Raw genomic sequence first — 24,771 nt, forward strand, 5'->3', positions numbered from 1 at the left:
AACACATCTCTGATGCTATTTTCCTAATACATTTTACATCCATTTTGAGGGCTAAATGATATCTTGACCACATCCTATGCTTTCTGGAATCCATACCATCTTAAATATCTAGCATTCTCATTTCTGACATTCTACTGAGAGAATCCTGTTTTAGGTCAAATTGCTTTTATTTCTTAGAAAACCTTGGTTCTTATAAGTCACTTATGCCTCCTAAGTTGTTTTCTGGTCCATTTGTTAAGTTACAGATATGCAAGTTATATACTTGTATAGAATGCAAGTGTATATTAGAGTTCTCCAGAGAAACAGAAAGAATAGGAGGTGCGTGTGTTTATTTATATATATAGGAATTGGCTCATGTGATTATGGAAATTAATAAGTCCCAAGACCTGTAGGTGTCCAACTGGAGACCCAAGAGCTGATGGTCTAGTTTCTGTCCAAACCAAAGGCTTGTAGACTTCAGACACAAAATATTGAATCCAGTAGTGGGGAAAAAAAGTCCCAGCTTTAAAGCGACCTGGCAGGAAGGGTGCCCTCATGGAGAGATGACTCTTTTTTTCTTCTTTTTCCTATTCAAACCTTCAGCTGACTGCATGCGGCCCACTCAAATTAAGGAGGGTAATCTGCTTTACTCAGTCTGTTGATCCAGATGTTAATCTCTTCTAGAAACCCTCACAGATGCAGAATAATGTTTGACCAAATATCTAGGCACCTTGTGTCCTACTCAGGTTGACCCATAAAATTAACCATCCAGAGTACATATATGGTACTTATTTAATGGAACTTTTTACTATTATTAAATAATAAAATAATGAAGAGTTAGTTTACTATTATTAGAGAAGATTACTGAACATAACAGTATACTTGTCATAATATTGTTGCATTTGGGTAGTCAGATGCTTAAAGGGAAACTTTTCTTGTTATGGTTGGAAGGTCAGCATTGTCTACCTTTGTAATCCTAGACACTGGCGTGACAAGGTTCTTGTGTTAGTCAGAGAAAGTATTGCTAAATACTATAATAATCAGTCCCTAAATTTTAATGGCTTAATTAAAAAAAAGTTATTTCCCATTTACCTCACAGTCTGAGAAAGGTCAGGAGGCTCTCCTAGGTATCTCTTCCAAGTTATAATATCCACTTATAGAACACTTCCATATGTTTAAATATAGATCCTAAAATCAATATGTATGTCACTTTACTTTGAAAATGAAAGAGATACAAAATCGACTCCAAAATAAATATTTAATTGATTACTGGCTCCTATAAATTAGAAACTGCATAACCTCAGAAAAATCATTTTTCTTCATTGATGATGTTCTGTGGAGCCCAGGGGGAAAACACAAGTGGAAACAGCAAATTAAATTTTCAAATGTTTTGTTATGAGGGAGTCTTTCTTACCAGAGAGCTTTGAAAATGTGGGCTTGTTAGGCCAATATAGCAGAGGGAAACTTCCGACTAGTTTTAAATTCAAGCACCAGTTGTCCTCATCAAGCTGGGTAACCTCAGAAAACCAGTTAACTGCTCTGGGCCTTTGTTTACCTAATTTAAAACTTGGGGTGTTGGCCACATCATTGATTGAGATTGCTTCCAAACCAAATTTACTGCAGTAACTCCAACTGGATAATCATCTCTTTAGATTTGGTTTACAGAGAAGATCTGCTTGGAGGTGAGGGAAGAAAGTGAAGCCATGTGAAGGGATTCCTCTGTGATCTTGTAAAACAACCCACCTGAACCGTAGGCAGGCGCTCTTCAAAACTGTGGGTCCACTGGACACTGACCACAGCCCAAAGAGAGCTCACTGTGCACCATGTGAAGTTCCCAGGTCTCATTTACAGAATGTTAGAGCTGCTTGTTTGTCATAGTGTGCCAGAGACTTCACTGGCAAAGCAGAGGCAGGTGGTGGTTCTGGACCTTTGTCACTATCACAGAGGGGCAGAGAGGAGCTAGACCAGGCATTTTGGCTCCTGGTTTGGTTTCAGTTCTGGATTAGACATTGGCATTTTAAACTTTACTCGTTGTTTCAGTGTGTTAGCGTTGTTATATATCTGAACTCCACATGGAATGCTGATTGGCTCGAATGAATTCCTAGAACTTGCAGCAGGAGCACTTAGAACCATCCTGGAGAGACCATGCTATGCCATACACATGCACAGTGTTCTCAGGGAGTCATGCAGACGCTACCTCTGAGCCTCCCTTCCTATCGCCATTTTGCTACAACCCCAAGAGAAGCCACCCATCTTGACAGGTTTCCTTTCCTGTGGAGCAAGAGGTATAATTAAATTGTGTCCCAGCAGTGAAGGTTCCTTAATGATGATGAGCCAAAACTAATTGTATTGATTTGTTTATTACTGGCTTAGGAGGCCCATCAAACAAATGGACTGAGACTATTTCCATATTCTTATCTGTTGGGTAAATGAGAAACAAATGACCTCTCCATATGTCTGCATCCCGAAGTCACTGCCCTCTAAGGCTGACTGCTCTGGGGCTGCGGATGGGAGCTTTGTCCAGTGCTGAAGCCATTCTGCTGTTTGCTGTGAAGAAACTGAAAAGTCTGGGATTCATTCTTTTAATTTTATTTAGGGGGATTCATTTTTAATGATTATAATTTGGAACTTTGCCAATGTGCCAGCTGGTCTGTTTCCTTCAAGAGACCTAGTCATGAGTATTAATAACCTTAATTCAGGATCCTCTGAGGAAGGGGGAGGTCCAGGGTCTGAAATGGCAGGAACTGAGGAGTCACTGACACCACATGAGTTCCTGGCCAGGAGAATGGTGTAACTGTGAGCAGCTGGGAGCCAGGTGAAGAGAGTCCATTGTATCTTTGCCTGTTGGAAGAGGACTCAAGGAGGGTTTCTGAAGAGATGGAAGGTACAGTCCTGGGCTGGAAACTGGACACATGTGGAAGAAGATCAAAAACATGGTATCGTTTAGTTTCAAAAGCATGAAGCCTAACTGTGTGTCAATGGAAGGCTGACAGAACTGTTCGCTTTCACTGAGGTGAAAGAGCAAAAATAAGAGTGGTCCTTTAGAAAGGTTTAGGAGGACATGGAAAGAAAACCAACATCCCTTGAGTTCACATCCTGCTCCAATTACTCTACTAATTGTCTTACATATACTGTCTCTTTAATTCTCTCGCATACCCTTACAGGTAGGTATTCATGTCCCATTTTAGACAGAGAACAACTAGGGCTCAGATAGTTTATGTAACTTGACTAAGGATGCGCAGTTAGCATTGGTAGATTCAAAGCCAAGGGAGTCTGCATCAAAGCTATAAATTAGAAGACAAATACACACCTATTTCTCTCCATTATACACTTCCAGGAGAGAACAGGGGAGTTCCATTCAGCACCCTCGCATTTGCAGTATTGAAGAGAATGGTACTTCCTTGCTCTGTCTCAATACCCTCACTCTTCCCAAGGGATGGCCTCATCTAAAAGAGGAGAATATAGAGAGCCTGAGCATCTTTGACCATGTTGGTCAAGGGCAGGACCACAGCACAAACCCACTCAGGCCATCCTATGGCTAAGCTCTTTGTCTCTTGTTACCGGTACCCCAGTCTGTCCTGCTCTGCGGGCCTTGGCCCTGTGACTCTTCATCTCCGCATTTCAATTTGCACCTGGTGCCAATCAGAAGCGTGTGATCCCAACAAGATAGTAGAAGTTCCTTCCACATTAGCCATTGATTTCTTTCCATCAGCAAAGCTGATGCTCTATTATGTTGGCTGGTTCTTTCTGTCCTCAATTGTCTAGAACCCCTAGAGAGGATGAGTAATTAGGGTTTCATTTTTGTTTTGTTTTTCCCGCACTAGTCTCTATTACTGACATGGAAGAACTTTCTGAATGTTAGGTCATTAAGATGACATGATAGTTTACAGTGTCTGGGGATGTTTAGGAGGAATCTTGACCAACAGAAGAAAGAGGTGAAGCTCTTTCTTAGCCTTGCTTAAAGTTTAAAGTTGGTCTGACAAATTTGCTTTTTACTAAATTACTTTTTACTAAAGTAAATTTAGTAAAAAAAAATTTTAGTAAATATTTTAGTAAAAATTTAGTAAAAAAATTTTACTAAAATTTTTACTAAAGTAAAAAATTACTTTTTACTAAATCAAGGTTTTATTTTTGAGAAATCCAACTTCTAAACATACTTCACATTTTATCCCACATTTGCAGATATAAACTACTGTACCATTTGTGTAGACTGGGTAGGGTCAAGGGCCTTTGATAAGCATAGCTTCATTCAATTATCAAGACAGCAGAGAAAAACTGAGGAAGGCAGAAGATACAGTCTACTCTCTGTAGAGGAGAAAACTTACTGAAGTGACTTGTCAAGGTCACTTGGCTGGTAAGTGGCTAGATTGAGACTCTGACTGCTTTTCTGTGTTTAGACACGTTACTCAACTGGCCTTAAAAATAACAACACTAGGGGCGCCTGGGTGGCTCAGTTGGTTGGACGACTGCCTTCGGCTCAGGTCATGATCCTGGAGTCCCGGGATCGAGTCCCACATCGGGCTCCCAGCTCCATGGGGAGTCTGCTTCTCCCTCTGACCTTCTCCTCGCTCATGTTCTCTCTCACTGTCTCTCTCTCAAATAAATAAATAAAATCTAAAAAAAAAAAAAAATAACAACACTGCACAACAGAAGACATGAGAAAAGCAAGTGATAAATTTGATTACATAAAAATATAAATCTTCCATATAGCAATATTAATTAATTAATCAAACAACACAAGAAGATAAATAATAAGTGGAGGAGTAATTTGCCCTGCTTGACAAAGGTTATTTTCTTTAATAAACAGTAAATCCTTACATATCAATAAGAAAACTATAAACAACAACAACAAAAAAAAGGCAGGGAAGATAAACAATTGGTCACTGACTGCAAAAAGATGTTTTAATTTATATGTAATTAGAGAAATACCACTGAGATCATTTTTGACTGACAATTTAAAAGTTTGATGACATGAAACATTGTTATAGGATATGGGGGAAAACCCTTGGTGGGAGTATAATTTGAAACAGCTTTTCTGAAGGGCAATTTGACAATGTTTATTTAACCTCTTAGTAATGCTCATAATATCTGGTAGGGTGTGAAAATAGAATCCCATTACCAGAAATAAAGTATACGGAGAGCCCAGAAGATGTGTTTGATCTACCCATTGGGTCACTTATTAGACTATAGTGTCCAGCTTAGAAAAAAGGAAACCTTTTCTCTGAGCTCCTTTGCTATGACCTCTCTCACCTCCTTTTCTCATGGTTCTTTTCCTTCCCAGATGGTCGTTTTTATCTTTTTAGTTTCCCCCCACATTTGCAGCCTCCAGATTCTCTAGTCTATTAGTCTTCTTTTGGTCCTGGGTTAGTCCTCTTGTGTCCTGGGCATCAGCAGAGGCAAGGGGCCTTATGGACTGCAGAGTGAAAATATATAAGACAATGTAACATCCCCCTTGCTTATTTTGACCATCACTTATAGTTCAACTCAATAGAAACTTCCTCTTAGCAAACAAGGGAGAAAATAAAGAAGGAATAGCAAATTCTATTGAGCTAGAATATAAATTCACCCAGAAATTACACTTGGCGGAATTTATTCCGTAGACATACTTGCAAGAGTGCATGAAGATATGTCTGAAGAAATAATTAATCTGAGGCAATATTGTTTGTAATTGCAGAACATAAAGTAGAAATGGCTGTCAGCAGTAGCAGAGTAAACCATAGTGCCTCTCTGTTATGGAGTACTAGGCAGCCCTTAACATTAGGTCTTCCATCACACTTTCAAGAAGTCTTCTAGACTACAAGGCATTCTGTATTCCCCAGTGTGAAGATTTTAGTTTTTAAACACTGGCCAACTTAAACGTACATGTTTGTAGAATTATAAATGAAATTATTAAGTGTCTACTTATATTTATTAATCTAGCTGCACATTCACATTGAAGATCATATATCATATAACATATTACTTTGGAAATATTGCTACTTTCTGCATTTCTAGAATCAGTATTATTCAAATGTTTCACATGCATCTTTAACAAATGGGAGCTCTTTTCTGAGTCCTCTAACACATATTTTTTCAGTGTACATTTGACTTATTTCCATCTGTTACTTGAGAAGCAGCATTTGTTGGCCCATAGATGATGTTCCAGTATTAATCTTATCCTAAACCACAAGTCCCAGTCATAGAACGTGAGGAGAATTGTTTTGTATCACTCATCCTGTAAGGGATATATGTAGGTTTTCACAAAACAGTTGCTTATTCTGTTGCTTATTAAATGATCATCTCTGAACGGCCCACTTAGAATCTCAAGCTTGAAATTTTGAGTTCTTACCCCCAGTAATGAAGACTAATCTGTGATAAATTTCTTTGCCCTCTTTAAATGGATCCCGATAGATAACGTCAGTAAGCATCTGGAAGTGCTGGTTGACTGTTTCTTTCAGGCTAATGCATCTTTCCAAACAACAGTCTTCTGTTCAAGTTAAGCACTAAGGAAAACCTCTCACCATTTGAGAGAATTTGCAAGAACCCACAGATAATTGTCCTTTTTTTTTTCCCTGAAGGATAATTTGGGGACAATAGCTGTAGCTTTTACTCAATCATTTATGGAATATATATATATATATATATATATATATATATATATATATAAAGATATGAGAAAATATCCAAGTAAAAGTATGGTTGTAGTAAAAGAAGTAAAAGAATGGTTGTAGAATCATATTTACAGTGAACCCAAGTGCACAAAAGGAAAAGGTGACACCAGTAAACATATATATGTAATCGTATGTGACCACATATTTGTACACGTTTTCTGTAGTAATACATAGTGATTACTCCTAGGGTGTTGCGAGAAGTCCCCAAGAGGAGGAAGAAGACATATATTTTCCTCTTTTACTGTTGTTCCTGTGTTGGCAGTAACATGTTAAGTGAAAATTAATTTAAAATGTGTTCCTTTCCTTTTCCTCTTTCCCTTCTGCCTCCTCCTTCAAGCTGTTTCTTATTTGGAGTTTTGCTTGCTATTACCTTGAGCCAGATTTAATCATTGACCTCCTGGTGGAAAAGGCCAGAATCTGTTCAATGACTCTAGCCTGTTTCCCATCCATCCTCCACCATAGGCACTTGCCAAGTTACAAGTTACATCTATATGTAACTTGTAAATCCCCAAACACATGCGTGATGCTCTGCAAGGCAAATGATTCATTCAAAAGGCATGGTCCTTATCCCAGGAGATTAGACTCCAAGTCACACAAAAACCATTCTGAGTTTTTTCGGGTGCTGAAACAGCAGGAAAGGAGGTCAGTTTGGGGAAAATTGACTGGAGGAAGCAAATTTTATGAGATGAGTAGAGGAAATGAAAAGAACAAAACACGCTTGATGAACAAGCTAAATGCAGTTTTTTTTTTCAAATTAATGGCACCAAGGATAGAGAAACGGGATATCAAGACAGCCTAAACAAGTAAGCTTCAACAGGAAGACAGGAACAAAGCTATAGAAGCTTCGACATGAGAGTGAAAAGAAAAGGGCATCAGTGTTTAATGAGTGCATGCTAGGTGATGGGAGCCTTATTGGTTTTGTTCTATATGAGAATTCCTGGCTAGGAGTGCCTAAACAGTACAAATTTCTTTTTCTCATATAACAAGCAGTCTAGATATTGGCAGTCACTGGAATTGATTGAGCCAATCAGTGAAATCAGAGCTTCTGATCTGTTCAGCATCTCCATGATGCTTTTGCTTCCTTAAGGTTCCCGCAGTCTGAGCCAGCTGTGGCAGGGTCAAGCATCACATCGTCCCACAACACACTTCCAGATCTTGAGCCAAAGGGGGACATGGTACAATGTTTCTCCACCTGTGGCTCTTTTTTTTTAGGGAAAGATATCTTGGCCATAGTTGTGTCACAGGTTCACCCTACCCCAAGGACTGCATCTACATATTTGAGAGCAAGGGATCTCTCCCTGACACCTAAGGAAAAATCAGAGCTCTATTAGCAGCTAGGAGAATAACCATGGTCTTCAGGGAAATGACCAACAATGTCTGCACATTCTTTAATCCTCTCAAAATACTGATTGAGGTTAAGTATTATTTTTTAAAGATTTTCTTTATTTGAGAGAGAGAGAGTAAGAGAGAAGAGCAGAGGAAGGGGCAGGGGGGAGGAAAAAGCAGACTCACTGCTATGCAGAGCCTGACCCAGGGATTATGACCTAAGCCGAAGACAGACACATAACCGACTGAGTCACCCAGGCATCCCTTCACCATATGAAATTTAGGAGGGCACAGTTTAGCCCATAACATCATTGGACAGAAGAAACTGAGGAGAGGGGTGATTAGAAAACTTGCCTAAGACCACAAGATCTTGTTTGTTTTATGACAAACTTATGTTCTTCCCACCATAACACAAGAAGACAAAAGTTAATATATGAAAAATAGGGTGAGTAAACAATATCATAATACTCTTAATATGTATGACTGAATATATAGGGATATGTGAAAAATACACGTGCAACTAAAACATTTGAAATAGTGTCTCAGTGTAGATACAGTTTAAATTATAATTGTAGATCCAATAATGCGTAACAGAACGTAAAAGCTAAGTATGCTTTAAGCCCTATGCACTAAAATAAATAAAGCCAGTGAAAGAATTCAAGGAAGGGGGGCAGAAAGAATCAGAGGCCCACCAAAACAGTATCACAAAGCAGAATTTTTCAAGGGTAAAGCCATCCAGGGTGCTTTAATTACATCTGCAAAGACCCTTATTTCATAAGGTCCCATTCTGAGGTTCCAGGTGAGCATTTTTTAGGGGGCCACAATTCAACCCGCTACAGTATTGAATAAATATCTCGAGTAATGAATGAATATTCAATGTGACTTCACCATATTTAGTATGAATAGTTATGCATTCATAACAACATGAAAGTAAGCTATATTTAAAAGCATACTGAAATGTAAATGCAATAGGTCATAAAATAAAGATTCTGATCTTATCAAGAAAAAAGAAAGAAATGTAAATGCAGATGAAACATTCGCAGAGCATAGAAAACACAATAATAGATGCTGGAAGAACATTTAGATGCATATGATAGAGGGTATTTTGCCCTTTCACTGTCTGGAGTCTTACATTAGAAAGAACCTAACATAATTTGTGTTTCATTGGCATAGCCGATTATGTTACTCTGAGATTTTACGATTCCTAGAGTTATATTATTTGCTCTTTGAACTTCTCTAAGGTATTAAGTCATACTACCTATTAGTATTGATACAAGTATTCAGTGATTTTAAAAAGACTTTGACTATAGAGAGAGATGTTCTGATGTGGGAAGCATTTTTAGTAGGATCACACCCGCTGCTGTTCTTCTCTAGCTTACTTTATAGTGGCCCTTTTTCAAGAGCAGAGGGCTTAGAAGCCTCTCATCCTTCCCTCCCATCCTGTAACCTGCATAGGAAACTCAACACAGCCAGTGAGGAAGTGTGTGTCAAGCACAGTTGTACGAAACAGAAAAGAATTCTCTATCCCAAAATGCGGCCGAGTATTTCCTGGTACCTAGTAGAAGCATTATTTTTCAGTAGTGTTGTGCTAATGAGTCAAGAAATGGGCAGCTGAAACTTCATTGAAAAACTGAGGGTACTAGGTCAGACAACATTTGGACATGTAATCAAACTAGCGCTGTCCCTTCCTCATCAACTGTTGACACCACGGGCAGTGGTTGTTCTTTACTTTATTACTAGATCCCAACTCTGACAGCTAAACTGGGCCCCAAATCAGTGAGACTCAGCTAGTCTAATCTGAGAATCGTATTTCCAAAGACGCAAGGACTCGGGACCTGCATGTCCCTGGAGAAGCCGGGCTAATCCCCCTGGCTGGGCATTGCTTGGAAGCACTGAAAGGAGAGCTCAGGATGGAGGGCCCAAGGCTTCGCTGTCATGAATCTTGCACCTTTGCTAATCTTAACCATCAGAAATAATTTTAAGATGGACACGGGGCACTGCATGTGCAGGGGAAGAATCCGCACCACTTAATTTCAGTGCCAGGCACAGTGTTGATTTGACTGTTTGTACTTGTCAGTTGCTGCTGAGGGCGACCTCCTTATTTAACAGCAGAGGGAAAAATGAAATATGTTCGGCTCCTACCTTGAGACATAATCATTATTTAATAATGCGCTGTGTATGAAACATGGGTTTTATTTGACACATCATATGCTAATAAACTCCAGAGTGTTGCGGAGTCCTTGGAAACGGAGCCGCGAGAGCTGGGTGGTCTTCTGCTTATGTTAGGTAGTACCCTGCACCCGGCTGAGTCTCGGGGCCCTTGCAGATCTTTATTAGCTGATGTAAACAGCAACTTCTACCGCTGAAATATGACAGAAGTTCAACAGTAGTGAATTAACATCACATTAAGAGGGAGTGAAGAATGGAGACGCTTGTCACAGTGAAAAGGAATCTGGGTCCATCCCGGGAAAATTGTAAATGAAGTGAAAGATTCCTTACACTAAATCCTCATCTTTCCTTGAATGGTCCCTTTCTTTCTTTCAGTGACACATGTAAACAGAGGTTCATTGCCCAGCGCTGAGGTTACCAGTATAGCAAAACCCTCCCTGATTGTGTCAGTCCCATAGACCTTCCCAGCTCATTCTTTAAGAACATTATTGAGCAACTATTGTGTCTGATGACATTGAGGATATATGTGGGATTATTCTAAAACATTTTTCTTTCCAAGGATCATTTATAATTCAAGGAGTACTGCAGTGTCCTATTCTAAAAGAGAAACTAATCATCGGGATTTTAGGTTCAAGGCAGGTGGCTTAGCTGGTGAAAAAGAGGAGGCTGCAGACAATTTGGCTAAAGAGATTTGGATTACAGGACAGCAGTCGGATTGTGTCATAAAGGCAGTTGGCTGCTGAAGGCAGATCCTGGACAAACAAGTCAGGAGAAGTAGGTATATACGAATGCTGATACAGAAGAGTGGAGCCTTGCAGCATGCATGGACAAGAACAGAAACAAAGATTTAAGGTGAACGTTCTTTTGGAAATACTGAAAAATGACATGCTGTTGTGCCCTAGCAGTATGTTTTAGGAAGACGCAGTCAGTAGTAAGCAAATTGCCTTTGTGATTCATTATTTGACAAACAAAACAAAACCTTAAATTCCAGGCAGTCCAGGGCTGTGTCCCTCAGGGGCAGCTGCTGGTGTGGATCCTGTCAATTCCAAGTAAAGAGGAGGTGGGGCCAGAGGGAGAGAAAGGTGGCTGGTAGAGAGGGTATGTGGGTTCCCCAACCTGTGACACAGCTCAGGAAATACCTTGGTGGGAAACACTCATTCATTCCAGTTCTTTCTGTTTATTAAACGGCTTCATTAAGATACAAATCACATGCTAGGTCATTTGCTCACTTACAGCATACAGGTCAGTGGCTTTAGCGTATTTGGAGTTGTACAATCATCACCGTAATCAATTTTAGCATATTTTAATCATCTCCAAATGAAGCCCCACACGCCTTAGCTGCCACCCTTCAGTCCCCTAGCCCCCACTAGTCCTAGGAAACCATTAATGCACCTTTTGCCTCTATGGATTTACTTACTTTGGGTATTCCATATACATGGAATCATACAATTTGAGGTTCTTTATGACTGGCTTCTTTTACTTAACATAATATTTTCAGCGTTCATCCATGTTACAGCAAGTATCATTCCTCTTTGTGGCTGGGTGTGTGCATGTATCACATTTTATTTCATGCATTCATTGCTCAGTAAACATTTGGGGCATCTCTACTTTTGGTTGTTGTGAATAACGCTGTTGTGAACATCCGTATACAAATTTTTGTGTCAACGTGAGTTTTCATTTCTCCTGGGTACTTGCTTAAGAGTGGAATTGTTGGGTCATATATGAACTCTATGTATAAACTTTTGAGGAAGCCTTAGGACCATTTATTAAAGCAGCTATATCAATTTTACTTTGCAGCCAACTTTCCAATTTCTCCTCATCCTTACCAATACTTGCTATTATCTGTCATTTTTAGTGTAGCCATCCCCATGGATTTGGAGTAGTATCTCACTGTGGTTTTGATTTGGATCTTCCTCATGGCTAATGATGTCGAGCATCTTCTCATGTGTTTATTAACTCCTTTCACTTCTTTTTTTTTTTTTTTATAATTTTTTATTTTTTACAAACATATATTTTTATCCCCAGGGGTACAGGTCTGTGAATCACCAGGTTTACACACTTCACAGCACTCACCAAAACACATACCCTCCCCAATGTCCATAATCCCACCCCCTTCTCCCAAACCCCCTCCCCCCAGCAACCCTCAGTTTGTTTTGTGAGATTAAGAGTCACTTATGGTTTGTCTCCCTCCCAATCCCATCTTCGTTCATTTATTCTTCTCGTACCCACTTAAGCCCCCATGTTGCATCCTTTCACTTCTTTATCTTGACTAGCAAACTTGCCTTAAGGAGATTTGGCCCAGGGCAATGGAGATGTGATGGCAGAATGGTTTCAACACTAAAGTCTGTGAATAGAAGAGCCCCTAGACTCTCTGCAGAAAGACCTAAGAAGGCTGCATCATGTTTGAAGTTTGTCACTTGGGCCCTAGTATTGCTGAAATGTGACATCCAGAAGTCTCCCACCAGAGCTGGTGCTGCTGAGAAAGCCATCCAGAAGAGTCCCTAGAAAGGAGAACAAGGGAGGGAGAAGGATTCCACAGCAGGGACCAGCCAGGGGCTGAGCTGGACCCCAGATTTCTAGGACAGTATCAGGTAACAATATCCCCTGGTGTCCTTTCATTCTCCCTATTTTATGCTCTAAAATAGATTTTGGGGTACAGTATCATCTTTACATTAATGAAAAGTTGAAAATCTTCAGATGATGTCTGAGACATCTCATTTAAGAACCAGTTAGAAAGTGTTTTGGTTCACTTATTTGTGGAACATAGCTTGGAGGACATGGGGAGATGGAGAGGAGAAGGGAGTTGAGGGAAATTGGAAGGGGAGGTGAACCATGAGAGACTATGGACTCTGAAAAACAATCTGAGGGTTTTGAAGGTGCGGGGGATGGGAGCTTGGGGGAACCAGGTGGTGGGTATTAGGGAGGGGCACGGATTGCATGGAGCACTGGGTGTGGTGCAAAAACAATGAATACTGTTACACTGAAAAGAAATTTTTAAAAATTAAAAATTTAAAAAATTTTAAAAAATATTAACAAAAAAAAGGAAAAAAAAGTGTTTTGGTCGTATAAAAATGTACTGAATTGGCAGGATAAGCCAGATGGTAAGCATGGAGCATCTGCTTATTAAGGACAATGTGCATTAAGAATAAATACTTTACCAAGTAGGACAGAATTTTCAAGGTCTGAGGTCCTGCTAATGTAAGAGTCTAAGATTTGAACAGCTTGTCATTTTTAAGCTCATTAAGAAATGGGAATGTCATTATTTATTCTGGAAAGACCAACAGAGTTATTCTTCAGTCGTTCATATAGCATGAAATTATTTGAATGCTGGTGGCCTAAGAAACTGTCTTTCATCACTGAGTGCAGCCTAAGGCGGGGGGAAAAAAAAAACAGGCGAACAAAAGAGTAAACACAAAAGAGAAGACGAAGAAAAGAGGTGGGGAGCGATGAGAACCGTTGCTATCCAGTACACACTCCATGAATAGTTCCAAAAATATTGCAGGAATCCAGAGAACTGGCTTGGGTGAAATTGACCTTTATATTAAGAATAGACGGGAATTTATAATATTGGGATTGTTGGGGATGGCACTACAGTAATATTTTGGTTAGAATCATTTTAAAAAATGAGGATCCATCCTTACTCTGACATTTTAAAATGTAAGGGCAGTCCTTGAGGTACTGGAGCTACATCAAAGGGAACAAATACGCTGGAAACTGTTTGTACCAATGAGATTTGAGTAAAGGGCATGTATTAGTTTCCCATTGCTGATGTAAGAAATTACCACAGACTTAGTGGCTTAAAACAACACTAATTTATTTTCTTGCAGTTTTGGAGTTACAAGTCAATTCCTAACTCTCTTGTCTCCCTTTTTTTCTTTTATAAAGATCCTCGTAATTGCACTGGGACTGAATAATCCAGGATAATCTCCCCATCTCAAGATCCTTAATTTAATTACAATTGCAAAATCCCTTTTGCCATGTAAGGTAACATATTCACAGGTTTTGGAGCTTAGGTTGTAGACATCTTTAAGGCCATTTTTCTACCTATTACAATGAAGAAAGTATTTTCTCAGCCTTTTGAATATCAGCCTGAAAGTGGTAGAGAGTGTATTTCTCTTGCAAGAGAGAAGCTTGACTCTCCAGAGCACAGTTAAAAATATGGTGGACAGGGATGTCTGGGTGGCTCAGTGGGTTAAGCCTCTGCCTTCGGCTCAGGTCATGATCCTGGGGTCATGGGATCGAGTCCCACATCGGGCTCCTTGCTTGGCAGGGAACCTGCTTCTCTCGCTGCCTCTGCCTGCCTCTCTGCCTGCTTGTGTGTACTCGCTTGCTCTTTCTCTCTGGCAAATTAAAAAAAAAAATATATATATATATATATGGTGGACGGTCCTGATATGTCATCTGCAGCCAATGGAATCATAGGCCTGATAGCACTGATTTTCCCATATCAGAGTAAGAATCACAGCATAAATATGTAGGACATGATTTAACTCACAGCATGCCAGAAGCTCTGGACAGAAACTTTGGGATGGGTGTTCACACTAAGTTTAATTTATTTACATTTGGAGGTATGATCTTGAGCTAAAAATAGTCTGTGTAAGGTATTGTGGGTTTTGGTTCCTACCCTTCACCAAGAATACCTTGAGGACTATATGCAAGGTAGTATGCTGAGTGCTAGGGACATTAACACAAATGAGACCCAGATCTTACAATCTGGTTGCCAGGGAGAGCACATATAATCTCAGAATATGTCATGATCAGAATAGTAAAAAGCCATGGGACTCGAGAGATGGGCACTGAAGAAAGGATGATCCAAGAAGTGGGAGCAGAAAGTGTGAAGGGGTACTGAGAACCTGGGGGGATCCGGCAATAATAATACCAAATAGTTTGTGTGGTGTTGACTATATGTCATTCGCTGGGCTAAAACCTTTGTTTATATGAACTTGTTTAATCCTCATAACTCAAGTCTGGTAAGTAGACTTTCCAGACGGAGTTTCTCAAACAACTCTCCACTTCCCCTACCTATTGCTACCACTCTAGTTCAGGACATAGAGCCTTTCTCCGAACTGGTGTCTTTGCCCTCTTCTCTTATCCTACACAGAGTGATCCATTTACAAAATAAATCTAACCCAGCAACTTAAAGCCTTTCAAATCCTGTCTGGAATAAAATACGTTCCTTAACTCTCCATTTCAAAGCCCTGTGGAGTCTGACCTCTTCAACCTCTCCTCTGTTCTCTCTTTCCCTATTCCCTCTTATCGTCGACAATGCAGAAAGAGTGGATTCTAGCCAAGGCAGGCAGTTGTGCTGTTACATGTCATGGACCTATCTCCATTCCTCCTCCCCACCACGTAAACCCTGCTGTTGTTCAAGTCTCACCGTAAAGGCCTGCTCCTCAGGACTTCTTTGCCAGACCCCGCCATCCCCACCTGTGTGCAGCTCCCCTGCTCTTGTCTCCTGTGTGCCCTGAACCTCTAGTGCCCTGTGCCTCCAGTGGTCATGCCTCTGATCTTGCCAGGAGATTTGAAGGCTCTTTAGAGCAAGGACATAGAATTTTCATCTTCGCTTCTTCAGCCCTTGGCCAATACTTGGCATATAAATGCCATTTGGCCAATGTTTGTTAAATTCCACTAAACTGAGCAGAAGCCATCTCTCCCCTTCATGTGGCTCTGCCTTTTTGACATTCAGAGAGTGGCACTACAATTGTGGGTGATTCAAGGACACTTAAAAATGGAAAGGGCTCCACATCGAAGGCCTCTTGAATGTAGTGAAAATGAATATCAAAATCAATATGCCGTTCAGTTTAGGGATATGAATAAATGATTTCAATTGAATTGAATTTTCCTCTCTACATTAAGTGGTGGAACAAAATGAATTATTAGATAACATATTCGAAGTAATAGCTCTCTTCTGACTTCTCCTACAATTTGTTTTTACTTCTCCTACAGACCTATATGCTATGTGTCATGGCAGCCTGAGTACTGTTTATCTCCCTTAGCCTCCTAAAGGGCAGAGACCATGCCTCAGGTTCCAAATTTGGAATGATTTCCTGGTGTTAGTCTCTTCTTTCCTCTGTGCTAACATAACATCATTTCTTTTTCTTTAAATGATTGTTTTTACATGGAAACATCACAATTGAATATTATGACTTTTGAAGGGGAAGAGTTGAATAATATGGAAAACAGAATTTTAAAATGTGAAGGATTGCCTCCATTTCTCCTTCAAACCCACACCACTTCCCATAGGTAACCTCTAGTAAGAGTCTAGCCCCTTACCTATACACATATATACACAGGCACGTACCCTGCTTTCCTAGTGTTTGTTCTTTCTGCCGCTGCTTCTTAGATGGAATTATTCTGTAAGCATTATTCTGTCACTTGAGTTATTTTTTAAATAGTATCTAACAATATGTTTTGGAAATAATCTGTATATAGATACACATATATACATACACCTATAAATATGTATATACATGTACACACATATATGCACTCTCCTCTTTCTCTTATTGTTTGTTTTAATGGATTTATGGTTTTTACTTTTTGATTTTGTTTGTCGCTTAAACTATCAAAGTTGGGTTTCAATAACTGGCAGTTTTCAGAAGTCTCTTTTTTTTTCTATCACTGAATATGTGTGACTTTTGTGTAAATAAATGCAAGATTTCTGTTAGGAGAGATTCCTAGAAATGAGGTTGCTAGGTCAGGGAGTATGTGCATTTTATATTTTGATAGCTACACATGGAGAGATTGCTTCCAAAAGGGCTTATACTGCATAGTATCTGAGGTTGCTCTTTTCACCACATTTTCAAAAATATTAGTAATGTTTTTCACATTTGTAATCGAATGGGCAAAATATACCGTCTTCTTATTTTAATTTTTATTCTCATACTAGTGAGACTGGTGAATTGTGCATAAGTTTCTTAGCCACATGTATCTCTTTTCTTGTAAATGGTCCTTTGTTCAAACTTCTATTGGCTTACTCGTCATTATTTTTTTTTTTAAAGAAATCTGTGTAAAATGAATAGTAAACAATTGTTATAGGTATCTCCTCTTAGTTATCTTTTAATTTTGCTCCTCATAGCCTTTTTAGTACAGAAGCTTAAAATGTTTATTAATAAAATTAGTCTTTTTCCTTGTTTTTTCTAAGTCCTTTTATCTTTTTTTATTTGATATCTGCTGAGACAGATCCCAATTAATTATGGCTTGATTTCAAAAATTTCTTTGAGATTCTTGAACATTTTATTGTTCCGTATAAACTAACAAGTCATCGCTTTTTCTTTACCCTCCAATCTTTTGTCATTTGTGCTGTTTTGTAGGAGAATCCCTTATTTTGATCTTTGAGTTCATTATTCAGTTTTCAACCATTCTAATTTATTAAGTTTATGGTAATTCTCTTTTTAATTTCCAAGAATTCTGCTCATTTATTTTTCATAGAAGCCAGTTGCTTTTATCATAGATAATATATATTTTTTTAAGATTTATTTATTTATTTGACAGAGAGAGATCACAAGTAGGCAGAGAGGCAGGCAGAGAGAGAGGAGGAAGCAGGCTCCCCGCCGAGCAGAGAGCCCGATGTGGGACTCGATCCCAGGACCCTGAGATCATGACCTGAGCCGAAGGCAGCGGCTTAACCCGCTGAGCCACCCAGGCGCCCCTAGATAATATATTTTTAAAATATTTATGAGATTTTTAAAAATGTGTATATATATATACACATATATACATATATCTACATATATATATACTTTTTCTTCCTGTTTCTTCTGTTAACTTGCTTCCTTAGTGATTACTTTTGTTTGTTGAGTCAGTGACTCTTTTTTCATGCTGCAGTTTCCCTCAAATGGTGAGTGTTCCATACATGTTTGCTCATATTTGTATCTGAGGATCTTGACTGAAAAATATTGATAGTGACATCTTATTTACTTAGCCTAAATGAGAATTCCTGTTGACCTAGCAGCAGATACAAGCTCTAATAATAGAAGGAACTGGACAAGAAAAGAGAAACCTATAACTAGATGGGCTTCTCATTAAAGATAGTGCATAGACTCTTGTCTTGGCACAGAAGACCATAAGTTACCCAGGTACTTCTGAAATTCCCACTTTATAAAGCTATACATAAAGCTTAATCCTGAAGCACACATTGAAATTGGCTGCTCCAAGAGAAGATTGGCATAAAAGACACACACACACATACACACACACAATGATAAAAATTTCGTGACCAATTAACCATAGTCTACTTCTTCTAGCCTTCATTACTACTTCTCATTTGTGGTTAGTTGGGTTTCTTTTGGAAAAAATCACTGATTTTTGAGACTTTTTATGTGTATGACTTATAGCAGAAACCTGCTTAATTTTTTTGTATTAGGTGCTTTCAGATTTATGTCTTCATTGTGGACTAATTTATGATATGAACTTGTTCATCTCTAGTAATCCTTTCTCCTTAAGGTTACTTTGGCTGGTATCAGTATAGATATACCAGTTTTCTTTGATTAATGGTTAAATGGCACCTCATTGTTGTAAGCATATAAAACTTTTTAAAACCTAGTCTGAAAATATTAATCTTTTACTTGGACTATTTTTTCCATTTTATAGTTAATGTACTTGTATATTTGGGTTTATATCCATCGTTTTATTATATGTTTACTATTTGGCCCATTTGCTTTTTTTTTTTTTTTTACTCCATTTGTGGGTTTTTTTGCCTTCTTTTGGATTTTTGCCTTTCATTTTTTTCTATTATCTTATCAGTTTTACATTTTTAAACAAATGTTTAATGATTAAGAGATCAAAATAGTCTTCCATGATTTATTACAGCCTAATACAAATGATGATTTTTACCTTTTCCATAACAATGATAGAACTTTCATACCACCTAAATTCAGTTATATTTGCCCACATATTTATTTTTGTATTGCTACTAATTTTTCTTTCTTCATTTCAATATCTTCTTCTATGATCATACTCCTTTTGCTTAAAGAGCTTTCTTTAATATTCCCTTGAGTACAATCCTGCTGTCAATGAATTGTCTCAATTTTTGTTTTTTTAGAAATATTTTTATTTCCTCTTTATTTTTGAGATACATTATTGAGATGTATTTTCACTATACATTTACACTGTATTCACTGTAGAGTGCTAAATTGACAGTGATTTTTAGCACTTTTAAGGTATTATTTTATTGTCTTCTGGTTTACATCATTTCTCTTGAGAAGTCACCAATTTTCTAATTGGTGTTCCTTTGAAGATTGTGTCTTTTTCTCCTATGGTTGCTTTTAACATGTATTTTATTTGTCTTTTTTAAAGTTCATGTGTCTATGATGTACCTTAATGATTTTTTAAAATATTTATTCTGCTTGTAGTTTGCTGAGTATTTTGAACTTGTGAATTACTGTTTTTCTTCCATTGGAGGGGTTTTATTTTGTCACTGTCTCTTCAAATATTGTTTCTTTCCAGCTCTTTCCTCTCTTTCTGATGTACCCATTGCATATATGTTATACTGTTTCTCTTTTGCTCTATTCTTGCCCCCTACCCATTTTTTTTAATCACTCTGTGCTTCCATTTGGATCTTTTCAGTTGTCTTCAGGTTTACTAATTTTGTACACAACTCTGTCCAGTGTTGTGTTCTATGCATTAATTTCACTTTAAGATAGAAGATGGAACCCCATCTAATTCTTTGTATAGATTTTTTTGGTGGCCTTGTATTATGTCAATTATGCTAGGCTAAGCTACATTTCAAGAGTGCTTTTCCTTACATGTTTTTAGTTCAAATGACCTACAAAAGACATTATATATGAGTTTCAGAAGGAAGAATTAAAGCAGTAGTCATATTGATTCATACCTAGAAGGTCATAAAGTAAAAGCAGATGCCATTGCTTCTCACACACGTTTTCACTGATCTGTTGGCTCATCTCGTTGGTGTCGGGCAGTGGCTAGGTCTTCAGTGTCTTCCTAGTTCAGCTTCTCTGAATCCTCAGTCAGCTGTGTGATGAGGGTAAGATCTTCTTGAGCATGAAAATTGCCATAAAAATTAAAGGCAGTGAAAGACTGGTGACTGGTGTGGGTTTTAGTCACTTCATGTGTTCCACTCAATCTTTTGGATTCTAGTTTGTTTTCACTGTCCTCAACTTTATATATATCTATCTTTTCCCCCCAAATGCTTAACATTTTAAACATGAAGCTCCAGTACAAAATACCAAGACATCCACCATACAGTGAAATTTAACCAGCTGTCACAGTTGTGTAAGGACAAATCCCTATAATGAATCATTCATATATATATACATATATATATGTATATACACACACACACATATACATACATACACATATATATATCAATGTTCATATGTGTATAAAATGTAAACATTACTGACTCAGATTCTAATTACCTGATAAAAACTCCCATTTCCTCTTTCATTTTTCTTTCCTTGTTCATATTAATCAGTTTTTTATAGTTTTTATCTTACAAAACTAATGTCTGTATCACATATATATCTGTTTATGTTGCCTATTTTTTTCCTCTTGGTTTTCTGACACTTGGCCCTTCCCTTACCATGCCTAGAATGTTTTTAATAAGTGAAAAACACTGAATATATATAAATATGGATGAAAACCCAGATATTGTGATCATGCACCAGAAGAGGATTATCTTTTCCTCTGCTAGGTAGATTGAGTGAGGGGCTATCTTAAATCATTTAGGAACGGGCCAGGTTTAGGCTGGATTAAAGTTTTTATTAAATTAAACTAAAACTCAGTCTATATCTCATTTTCCCTGTCTCTAGTCCAAAGGTTTTTGTCACTTCCAATTAAGAGATTGTTGTATTCACTAAGTCCATTTACACTAGAAGGTTTTGTCATCTTAGCTCCAGGAGATGCAGAATTTTTCACTTTACTTCTCAGAGTTTGTAGCTTAGTTCTTAAGCCTCCTATTTTGTACATCTTCAGAATTTGGCACATATTAAGGGAGAGAGGATCAGTTCTCTCTTGAAGCTCCTCAAGTATCCAATTTCTTAACTCCATCTCACCTAACCTCCAAAGTATCTATTGGTTTCTCTGACCTCAAAAGTGGCCCTCTGCCTAGTCAAAACCCACTTCTCCAGTCTACCCATGCAAGAATCAGCACAAGCTTCCAGGGGAGGTACGGCTGATGACCATTATTGTACCTTTCTAAGAGTCTCCCCTTTCCATGCTTTTCACTTCTCCAGATTTCATTATTTCTGCAGCTGTGTATTATCTTTAAACAGGATTTTTATGTTTATTTTGCTTTTGGAAAATTGTTCTTCTCAGCAGATGACTTAGTCTACCAAAAACTACTTTAAGCTACATGGAACAGAAATGCCTATCAATCTATTCTTATCTTATTTAGGTCTTCTCAAATTCCTATCAGTATACTGCTCTGCTGTTGGGATGTCTGATTTTCCTGTCTCATGGCTTTTATAATGGTTTGTTTATAAGGTTATATCAGTAGTAATTTGAGAGGGAAGACAAGTTTACGTATACCGTCAGTAAGCCATCTTGAGCTAGAAATCCCATAATATTTTGAACCTTCTGACCTATATTTTTTTATGTTCAATTAGCCAACATATAATACTTGATTACTTTTTGATATAGACCAGAAATTAACAGGCACATTCTATAGAGGGAATATGATGGCACTAAATTCATATCTGCCAATAGTTACCCTCAATGTGAATGGGCTGAATGCTCCCATGAAAAGGTACAGGGTTTCAGATTGGATTTAAAAACAAAAACAAAACAGGATCCATGCATATACTGTCTACAGAGACTCTCTTTGAACCTAAAGACACCTCCAGATTGAAAGTGAGGGGATGGAGAACCATTTATCATGCCAACGGTCCTCCAAAGAAAGCTGGGGTAGCAATTCTCATATCAGACAAATTAGATTTTATATGCAACTAATGAATCCTTCTGACCTATATTATAGCTCTCTGATTATGTCTTTCTCTATTAATATATTATAAATTTCTTAAAGGTAAAGACATACGTTATTCATGTTCATGCTTGCCATAATAGCCTGTGTAACCACATATAGTAGGTACTCCTCATTTAACTTCTTAAATAAGTTAGAAAATAAATGAATAAATGACTACATGATGTTCATGGTCATTGGCTTTATTGGCATCTTGGCATCTTTTACATTATAAACTGTAGTGCTTTTAAAAACAAAAACAATTGTATATAATATTAGAGGCAAATATTTTGTTTCTTTATAGAACCTGGTATATTCTATGCCCTTAAATGAAACTTAAGCGATAATAAAAACAATTTTTCTCCAGCTTCTGGGATTTCTCAAAGAGAATTCTTTAAAAATGAAGGACTTTAATCACCTGCTCCCTTTAGATTTTATAGTAGTTTAAGAAATATAATTTTAAATTCCTGATATATATGTCAGTTCTCTCCTAACACTTATTTCCCTTTAGGAAAGAAGAAAAAAAAATCACATGAGAAGGAAAATTGAAGAGAAATGTTACCTAACACATAAAAAGTCACACTTTTCAAAGATTATATTTCCATTTCTACATAATATGCTCTCATTATGAAATCATCTGTGTGTTTTTGAGTCATAAACAAGACACTGAAAAGAAAATGAATAGCAATGAAAGTGGCTTTCTGGAAAGTGACATCTATTCCAATCTCAGAAAAAAAAAATGAACCTTCTGAAATATTAATTGATCATAATGAAGGGCCAAACTTTAGATAAACAAGGAGCCAGGGAGTATTTCCCATAGGCCTGCAGCTTGTTGTAAAGGTACCTATGAACACTGGCTTTGAATTTAAATTTAAAAGTAAATAAAAATAGATCAGGCTATCAGACTGTCAACTTAAAAGCTTCAACTGGGAATCCCATGTTTCTGTTCCTTTGCAGTTGAAACACAGAGTAGGAAAATACATAATTATACTAGAAAATAAAATTGCCATGATTCCTGGCCATTAGAAAGGCATTTCAAAAATATCAGCCTCTGCTTTCTTCCCAGACTTAGAAATGAATTACAGGTATAGATCATCCCAGGAGTCAATGAACAAATGCCCAGTTATTGTGGCAGTTTCCCAACTCTGTCAAGAGACCCTTAATCTAATGTCTTTTTCGTAACTGGTATAGGAGACGATGCCACGATCTACAGAGGTCCAGTCCCGTTTAGTCTTTATATTCTGCACCTCTCATTTGATTTTGCACCTGAGTATTTCCTTTTCCATGAGACTACCATTTATGTAACTTGTTTGCAAGAAACAAACCAACTTATTCAGCGTAGTTCCTTCAAACACCAAACTTTTATTACCAGAGGCTTCAAATGGACACCTCTCTGGAATGGGCCTCATCCGTGTGGAGTTCAATAGGGAAGAAGATGGTCAAGTTCCCAGTTCAAGAGTAAATGCCAAAAACAGTGACAGATTCAGTAGCTATGCAGTGTGTTAGAGTATTCAGAAAGACAGGCCTAACCTTGCTTCACCTTTACATTGTGTTCTCAAGTTGTCCCCACTGTATTTGGAAGAGCATAAACTTAGAGCAGTGAAGGCTCATCTTAGCCCTTCCTTTGCATGTCTTTCCCTAATGGTAGGGCTTCCCTTTTTCTCCAGCATTTCTCCAGCATCTCCTGTGGTGCACAACATTCCCCACTTTTCTCTGTGGATCGTGGGCACACAGCTTCCATTACCAACACTGTTTATCAAGCAGTGAGGCAAAATTACTTAGAATCTGGTCTTAGGAACCTAAATACCTGTGGATACAACTTCAGGTAGTTTCATGCCTAAAGAGCAAGCAGGAGCCCTTTCCAGATATTCATGCATGAAGCTCATTAACAATTCCTTCTCTCAGTAGCTGAAGATAAGTCTTTTAATTTGAAGTGGCCTTAACACTAATGAGTCATGTCATTACTCTGAAATCCTTTAAGTTGTCGGGTTTTCTTTCATTGTCTTAGTGAGGTAGAAATTAAGGACAGCTCCCATTAGCTCTCTGTATTTCCTGAAGCATCTGCTCATAGTTACAAATTGATCCATCCTAAATATTTATTTGTCTGTAAATGTCATGGAGTCAACACTGCACTTTAGACATTTTTCCCCCAAATGCAAAGTTTCTTTTAAAAGTTCTGTCAATAACATCATTTGCAATTTAAATACTTTAAAAATATGATCCTTCCTGCTGTGTTTTTGAATACTTCCTTCATATTTAATTGCTATAGACACTTTAGTTCCTAATTAAACTTTATTGTTTATGATGTTGCAGTCATTAATAGACATGATGGGGGGGGGATTGGCTGGTTCTAGTAAATTCTCTGGCTGCTAATTCTAGTCTGAATCTTAATACCTTCCATAGCTATAATGAACTCATGGGGCTGAGAGAAAGATGGGTAGAAAGTGAGACACAAAGCAAGTACATAGTTCATGTTTTTGAGGATTTACTAGACATTCTGGAAGACAAGCTTGAATTGGACTTGAATTGAATTGGACTCGTTGATTTGTAGGGGAGATTAGCTTAGAAATAGCATCTCAAACACTTGCAAGATGAATATCCTCATTTTTCAAGGCTCCTTTCTCCAGCACATCCCCAGGTTTTGCACTGGTAACAGAGAGAGCGTATATTGCGCACACAAAGCTTGCCTCATCGTCGGAGCCCTAAATGACTTTTATTGTGAGA

General features: G+C 38.0%; 1 protein-coding gene across 4 annotated transcripts in view; it reads left to right on the plus strand.

Annotated features, from left to right (window-relative positions):
• The window catches only part of ST6GALNAC3 (ST6 N-acetylgalactosaminide alpha-2,6-sialyltransferase 3), a 528,670-nt gene that overhangs the window by 396,942 nt on the left and 106,957 nt on the right, over positions 1-24,771 (plus strand). The window contains exon 5 of one of the 4 annotated variants that reach the window (XM_082686595.1): positions 12,398-12,705. The exons of the other annotated variants lie outside the window; for them this stretch is intronic. Within the exon in view, the coding sequence (XP_082542721.1) occupies positions 12,398-12,629 (232 nt within the window). The 3' untranslated portion in view covers positions 12,630-12,705. Of the gene's footprint in view, positions 1-12,397; positions 12,706-24,771 lie in introns of those variants that run through there. 4 annotated transcript variants of the gene reach the window in all.

The sequence above is a fragment of the Mustela nivalis genome (assembly GCF_964662115.1).
Source record: "Mustela nivalis genome assembly, chromosome: 10".
Taxonomy (NCBI): Eukaryota; Metazoa; Chordata; class Mammalia; order Carnivora; family Mustelidae; genus Mustela; species Mustela nivalis.